At 39.9% G+C, this 8,233-nt stretch overlaps 1 protein-coding gene across 1 annotated transcript in view; it reads left to right on the forward strand.

The window, feature by feature from the left end:
- Positions 1-6,639, forward strand: part of ofcc1 (orofacial cleft 1 candidate 1) — a 95,794-nt gene extending 89,155 nt beyond the window's left edge. Inside the window, exons 23-25 of the mRNA XM_042399661.1 lie at positions 2,466-2,604; positions 2,802-2,908; positions 6,516-6,639. Of these exons, the coding sequence (XP_042255595.1) occupies positions 2,466-2,604; positions 2,802-2,875 (213 nt within the window). The 3' untranslated portion in view covers positions 2,876-2,908; positions 6,516-6,639. The remainder of the gene's footprint in view (positions 1-2,465; positions 2,605-2,801; positions 2,909-6,515) is intronic.
- Positions 6,640-8,233: the final 1,594 nt, after the last annotated feature.

The following is an 8,233-nucleotide window of genomic DNA, read 5'->3' on the forward strand; positions in this document are numbered from 1 at the left end:
GAGTGAAACACTAAGTAAAAGTCACGCAAAACTAAATGTGTCTCTTGTTTATTCAGCCATTATTGAACTAGCTATGTTGACTGAAAGTTTTCTTTTTCTTTCTGTGTTGCATCGTTAGCAAGAAGTAGGAATTGAGTGTGAGGAGTGAATTTGAAGTTGTGGGTGTGCAGTAAAATATCACTATAATGAAGTCTTTATTGACTTGCATATTGAATTCTGTTTAAAGAAAGTTAATATTAATGATCCATCATATGCTCTCATTCAACGTTTCGCCCAAGGCAGGTGTGATATTGACCATGTTGAAGGAATCTTCTAGCTGAAGCACAACAATACAAAAAGTTAAAGCAACGTTCCCATCAGTGTGCTCCAATAAAAGACATTAAAGGTAAAGTGAGGTGTAGCTTTTCAAACACTCATTACCTATAAACAGATGTTCCACAGCTGCCAACTCGCAAAATGCACTGCTGACAACAACTGTTGGGGCCGAAATTATGCAGGAAAATGCATCTATATAACCTAGGACCTTCAGAGAAGGCCTCATAACCACTCCGTCTGAAGAAACAAGATGGCTGATGAAGAAATTAATGCAGGCAAAGTCATTATCTTCCCTCCTAAAACCACAGTGGGTTTATGTCCCCCTGTGTCGTTTTTTCTCCCGGGCTAGCATTTAAGTGTCGATGGACTTATAAAAAGATAGGACAAGCCAACTGTGCTCCTTTAGACTCCTTTCCTCCATATGGGAGGCAGCAGCATATGCAAGAACTGGCTCAGCTTCTGTAAAACTTCCATTAAAGATGCACAACTAAGGCTCTGCCAGCTTGAATATTACCTCTCTCCGCAAATTATTTATGGCTCGGAAAAAACGCTGATGATGAGCATCTCCAGCGACTTGTATAAATAAAAACACTTTTCGCTGCAATTTCAGCTGTTTTTTTTTTTCTCTCTCTTCTCTTTTTGGATGTGCTTAACTGTTTATAGAGACAAAAGGTATGCCGTTTATTCACATTGTATGGTTTTAACTCTATTACATTTTATTATTTTAACCTTAAAAGGGATGACTTTGTTGTATTATGCACGTTTTATGTAACAAGTAGAGGATATCACCTTTGTGGTATGTAGATTTTTCTAACAACCGTGCCACAGCAGATATATATGAAGATGACAATAATGACATCGATGACGATGATCAGATAAAATAAGAAATGGAAGGCAGAGCAATGCAAAGTTTCATAAGGGACGCCTCATCATCATGATATGCCATGAAATCTCTCATTAATAAGGAGCCTTTGTCTCAGCTCTCCATGACTCAGCCCACCGTCCGTTTGCACATGAAGACGCTTCTTCGCCAGACCAATATTGACCTAATTTAGCATGCAGAGAATATGAAGAAGTTAACCTTTCGAAAAACACCTTGCAGCAACATTAATTGACAAACCGCATCAATTCTCCCTCCTACCCCTCTTTTGTAATTACTCTGCTGCACGTTTGATTGCCGCTGCGGAGCTGAGGACCCACGCTTCATTTGCCGTGAGGTCATCAGCAGCCCTCAGAAATATGAATATGATTTATACAGGAAGTGAGTGTGCTCTCTATGCTCTGTGTGTGTGTGTGTGTGTGTGTGTGTGTGTGTGCTGTCTTTTCTTCATGTGGTGTGTGTGGCTACAAGAGACACAGAGAGAAGAGAGGGAGAAGGGAATGTCCTTGGCTACTTACTGTATGTTGCATGAGGAGATTAATGCCTCCCTGGCAGCCATATCTGCTTAGCAGGAGGACTTCTCCAAAGTATACTGCATATAATTATCTGGCAAGTTTATACTAGTTTTAGATAAAGAAGCACTCTGTGGCACATTTTTCAAGTTTGCTCAATTGCTGTTCTATCTGTGTAATTTGCAACTTTTGAAAAGAGCCTGCCTACATTTTTGACACCACATACTTGATGCTGCTGTTATGAAATATATAGCTGTAATATATAGCTGTGTGGAAAGAATTCAGACATAATTTAGACTTAACCCATGATATATATATGGTAAAAATATAGTTAGAGTTTTTTTTTGACAAAGGTAAGCTTTATTATTTTATCACAGCTCATAGCAGTGAGATTTAAGTAGTATTTCATATGACTGTACATACTGTAAGTAGGCCAACCAAGTGTTGTGAGAGCTGTTTCCCCTCTGGGACAAGAGGTAGTGTGTCATATAAAGTCTCCATTTCTGCTTCTCCTCCAAGTTCACTCTAAGCACCAGGACAGAGGTGGAGACTATGCATGACAAAACTACTCGCAGGCCTGGAAGAAAATGTCAGTTCTCCTGCGAATCTGAATCACTGTCATCCAAGTTCAACCTGTACTTTGACATGCTTGATACATAAGGCCCCGGGGTTTCCTGTAACAATTGGGTTTAACATTGTTGCACTGTTCATCTGCCTGGAGGAGCATTACTGACTGCATGTGTGGGGTTTTGCTGAAGGTGGTTGGAGACATGGAGGGGGTGGACAGTGCGACCAGGATGGTGCCGTGCCCCGGTCAGGGATCTGCCAAGCAGGGGCAGGACAAGGAAGGCACAAGCGCCCTCCAGCAGCTACGGAAACGGAAGAAGCTATTTGGGCGTGAGTGTTGTTATAGAATTTGGATGAATTAACCTACCAACCACCAAAAACTGTTTTCACAATGTTTAAGCGCACACAAAGACAAGTAGATCCCATCATCTTATCTCACATGTGACCCTCTACCTGAGCAAACCTTTCCTTCCTGCTGTTTGTTTAACAGAATTTATACAGTTTCACTGAGTGTTTCGTTCCCTCAGGGTCCCATCGGGTTGAGCCAGTGGGAGCCAGTGGGTGTGGCTCCACTTTTGCACAACAAGACCTCAACCAATGATATCAAAGCAAGGGAAGAGACCCTAAAACTGATGTAAGTCGTCTTATCAACCATCTGTTTGACTTAAGTTCTCTGAAACATACAGAGTTGTTACATTTCTTGGATATTTTAATGTTTTTTTTTGTGTGTGTATTTAAGAAATTAAAATATGAATCTTACCAATGCTGTATTGCTGCCATTAGTTTAAAAAATGTGCTATAAATCTATAGCAAAAAAAGAAAAAATCTGTTGAAACTACTTTTCAACAGCTTTATTCAGTAGAAAAAAACGCAAGTGTGTACTGTATATTTTGTGCAGTACTTCCTGGGTACTATACACTTTAATGACAGAGTGAAAGAAAATGCTTAATATACTTAGAATCTTGGAAGCCTGAGGCTGAGTCATCAAAATAACAAAAATATCCAAATAACCAAAAACGGTGCTGTATATTATATTGTAATGTGTTGTGATACATCCTTCTGAATGCTACCATAATGCAAGCAAACATAAAAAAGTAAATCTATAAGCTATGTGTAACCTAAGAAACAATGTTCAGCAACACTTCTAATGCATGCAGGTTGTCAGGTGTTCAGCGCTGCCCCAACACAATGAAAAATGAAGATTCTAAAAGTCACTAATCAGAACACCAGTGATAAAATATCAATATTGGCCTCACATTAAGCAGGATAATATTCAGGCCAGCTTGATTTGTATTGAATATGTGTCTGCTAGCCGGTGCTCAGTGTAATGAAGTGGCTCACAAATCAGGCCATAATGGCCGCCTACTTACACATATTGCTTAATTAAAGGTTGTGAGCTTATTAGCATGTGTCTCTGGCACAGGGCGCAAGGAGATGGGGATCCGGGCTGATGTCGTTGAGGGCCGACTTTAAAGGTTTTATAGATAGCTAACCTATCATACTAAACCCATAGCCCCCCCTAAAATCGGATCTTAATAACCTGTCATTTTCATTGATGATGATTCTCCTTTATGGGCGGCCATTACAGATCAAGTTCTGGGTCTTGTTGGATGGTGATAGAGGCCATTCGCACTTGTCATTATCAGGAACACACCTGACTTTGGCCTTGAAGTTGCTCCTCACCTCCATGTTAAAACCATCACAGTCATGGCCGTGGGGCAAGGTGCACAGTGCATATAGACACACAAACATAACACATTCTCTCTCTCAGACACACACACACACACACACACTGAACACCTCTGTTTGTGATCCACAGAGCTCTGGTAGGCCTTTCCTGCCTAAACATCTTCATAAGAGGAAAAGAGAAATTAGAAGAAATTAGGTGACATTTTTAGATCTTTCAGTCCATCTGCAATATAAAATGAGCAACGTCCAACATGTTGGCACAGCTCTACTGGGAATTTATTATTTGTTTATCTCTCTATGCAAATACTCTTCAAGTAATGACATTAGGAGCTGTGGTTTATTTTTTGTGTATTTTCAGTGTTGAGCAAGATGTGTTAGAGTCTTGTGTTCCTGTCCTTCTGTCTGCCTTTGACACTACCCAGAACCTATAGAGCTAATGCGCTCCAATTAGAGATCACTCCATTAACAGTGACAGTGCTACACCCCCCAATTCAATCAGCCCCCTAATGAACATTAAGCAGAGACACTGCCTCTCAGAGATGACAGGAAGCTCTTCTCGTTCTCCATTTGTCCTACCTCACTCCCTCTCTCCCTATATATATTTTTCTTATCCTTTTACCTAACTCTCCTGTTTTTTCATATTTTCCCGGTTTGTCTCTGTCTTCCTTTCTTTAATAATGTGTGCAACATGATGTTGGTTTGAAGAAAAACCCTAACACAGCTAAAAAGCAGAAATAGTCCACCGGTCTCCTATTTGTTTTGATATGTTAATACTTTTCTATAAATTAAAAAAGAAATGATAAATGGCTTTTGTTTCTCCTCCTGCTTTCTCTCTCGTGTGATGTTTTCTGAAAGTATCCCCACCTTTTCAATTCATCATCATCAAAACAAAGCCCTCTGCAATATTTTCCAACTGGGGGCAGAGGTTGCAGATACAGAGGGGGCAAAGGTATTTCAATGGTTCAAATATTTGATTGTTAATGACAAACACCATTTCACCACAATTTAAATTTCAAATTGATCCCTGGGAGCAATTATTTCTGGGGGAGAGAAACACGCCGCTAGGTCTCTACTCCACACATTTGCTGATTTAAGTTAAAAGAAAACCTTTTTGCAGAGCTATCATAAGGGAGCTGCAACTTTTTGAAGTAAGTGCCTGCATCTGCTTAGAGCCAACCCAACCTGGGGATGTTGCTGGAGAGTGAGAAAAGGGGGGAAAAATAAAACATAAAAAGAAAAAAAATAACACTTTGTCTAATTCTATATTTATGTAGCCCTCAGCTTGAGGTATTCACATAAAACAGTTTGTATTCAGAAGTGCTGCGGTGATCGTTATGCTGCACATTGAGATCGGCAACTCTTCGGGCACGGTTGGCGGGTGCAGCTGAGCCTGATTCATTTGAATTAAAGTTGCTCAACTAAATAAAGGGGATTCAAAATCCCACTTTTGCTGCTTTGGTTTTTTTTTCTCATTTCAAACCTTTTCTGATTGTTTTTTTAAGTCAACCACTAAAGCATTTCTTTTGATGAAAAACTTTGTACATACCCCGTCTTTGCATACATGTCCGTATATTCTATTAACTCAACCTTATTTAAGGCACAATTTTGTTTGATGTTGAAATGTAATTATGTCTTGTAAGGAGTACAAGAGCTTGTTCTGATGCTTTGTTTGATCAGAGAAAACCTATAATATGCATCAGGGAGGTATGATGATACATTCATCTTAAATATGTGTACCTGAAATATGTTCATTACACTTCTCATCTATTTATAATATATATATATATATATATTGGAATAATATTAATATTAAATCAAAGTACTACTGCTCTCATTTAACCTCTTTCTTTGTGTGACGGATACACATTTTACTAGTTAAAAATGTAAAAAAAAAAGTAAACTTTTGTTGTTTTTCAGCTTTGGATTGTAAATAAATATATATCCCATGGCTTTATCATTATTACATGCATTATTTTGATATTTTATACAAAAAAATCTCACCTCAGCTGTAAGATGATCCCAAATTAGTTGCCTTAAATAGCTGATCTAATCAGTTCAGCAACACATCTACTGATCCCCTCCTCTGTGACATGAATTTTAGTTGGTCCCAACTGTGCGTAACCTGCTACACCAGTGTTACAGTGGCATTTATGTCGCTGCGGTAGAACAATAATATGCAAAACAGATATACATTCCAGACCTCTGTCAGGTTTTCCTGCCCAAGCTGTATTCTTCTCCACTGACCCCGAACATGATTTCCTGGTGCTTAAGCCCTGGAAAACACACACGGTCTGGGTGTACGAGAATGTCAACATCGTGCCATATTTCTGTGGCATCTGGATAGATCATGTGCCTCTCTGCACACATATTTATTTATTTTTCCTCTTCCAGAGTAGTGTCAGGGAGGCAGATGTCCTGCTCACAGGAAAAATAATTTGCGGTGAAAAAAGGGGAGGGGAGGTGGAGGGAAAAATATATGAATATGCAAATCTTGTCACAGTGTGGAACCTTGTAATGAGTGGGAAATGTTGTCGCCATCTTTCATTATGCAGAGGTCATTGCTTAATGCCAGGCAGCTGGGCCCAGCTTCTTCTCTCTGCGCTCCCCCCTCCACCCCCCCAACCTCTCCTGTCATCTCACAGCAACTTGAACCAAACTACAGCCTGGCACGAAGAAACATAGAGGTCACAGACACACACACACAGATACACATGTGCGCATGCAGACACACAAACTGTATGCCCAAACACAAAACACCTGCATTTGGCTGTTTTAGCCACAATTGGGTTTTTTTTAGGATTAAGAACATTTTACACACTTTTGAGCTTGTGACACCCTTTACACAACTATTGGATGAAATTAAAATGCAGTTTGGTTTAGCTATAGATGATAATATACACTTCATATACATGATGCAAATTCTACTGCACTCCACTCATTCTAATACTCTAATACTCCTGTTTGTGGCTGTATGTTGCATGTTTCATTCGTGCGCTCATTGAGCACACTGGTGAGAAAATGCAAAGTGAGAAGATTAAAAAATGTGACACATCAGTCCACCGTGCAGGTAGAACTTGTACATGATGGTTGTGTGAGAGTTTGCATCTATTGAAAGTTACAGCCAACACCTCTCATATTGTGGTTGTTGTTTTTCCTCGCTCTCCTTTTGATCAACCCCTTTCGTGTTTTGTAGATTGCTGAGACAGCTCACTGCTGTTCTGTCTCCTCTCACAACAGCTTTCCTGAAATTTCCACTGGCGTCTGCCCGACATTGAGCTATGGGGCTAATCATTAGGTAAACCAGTCTCTCTCTCTCTCATGCACTCTTCAAATAATCCTGGGTTTGAATGCTAAAAATGTAATGAACTTCACGGTTCATTGTGTCTGACATTGCTTAATTAATGGGTGCATTTAAAGTACATAGGGCCCCGGTAATTGATTTATATGCATGATTTGCACATACAGCTGTTGGTTCCTGTAGGACACTCATCACTCAAAAAGTGGCTGCCCTGATGATAGGCTGGCTAGGTAATATCAGGATGTTCTGTTGGCCAATCCAGCCTTGGGAAAATAAGACCAATTTATATGTTTGCATATTTTCCTCTGGGATTATCTAGAACTACTTAAAATTTTGACTTGGGCATTTTAATATCATATTTTCAACCAAACACTTATAACTCAGCCCGGCAACATGTTTTGATATGAAAACCTTTTGGCTCCTGTAACATAATTGGACAAAATGACAAAATATAGTTGAGAGACTTTATTTTCATTAGGCTATGCCTGATGCTGAGTTTAGTTTCGTGCCACACAGAGCAATTAAACCTCCTCCTCACGCCAACATATTGCTTGGGTTTGGCTGTCTCTCTGTATCAGTCTATCTGCCTGGTCGCTTTCCACACAGACAGCTTGTATTACTGCACCTGCCAGGACGGAGCTGGACACAGGCATCACCAACAATAGTGCCAGGGCAGTTTACGGATTTGCGAGCTAAGGTACATATCATGCATTGGATGTATTGTGGGTTTCAGTCTGGTTTTTGTTGTGTTTCAACAATCATCATCTTTTCTGCACTTAGTAGCAGCAATTCCAAAGACTGACAGGAAACACATATTCCTCCTAAACTGAATGAGTGCTCTGGAGAGTCCAACTAGTGGCTCCATGCTACTGCAACCATGCATCCAGCCGTACTGAATATTCATTATGTAACCAGTGTGCAGTATGAAATTATAATGATGCAGGTTGTTCTGGCTGAACGTCCTTATTCAGC

The sequence above is a fragment of the Thunnus maccoyii genome, chromosome 21, assembly GCF_910596095.1.
Source record: "Thunnus maccoyii chromosome 21, fThuMac1.1, whole genome shotgun sequence".
NCBI lineage: Eukaryota > Metazoa > Chordata > Actinopteri > Scombriformes > Scombridae > Thunnus > Thunnus maccoyii.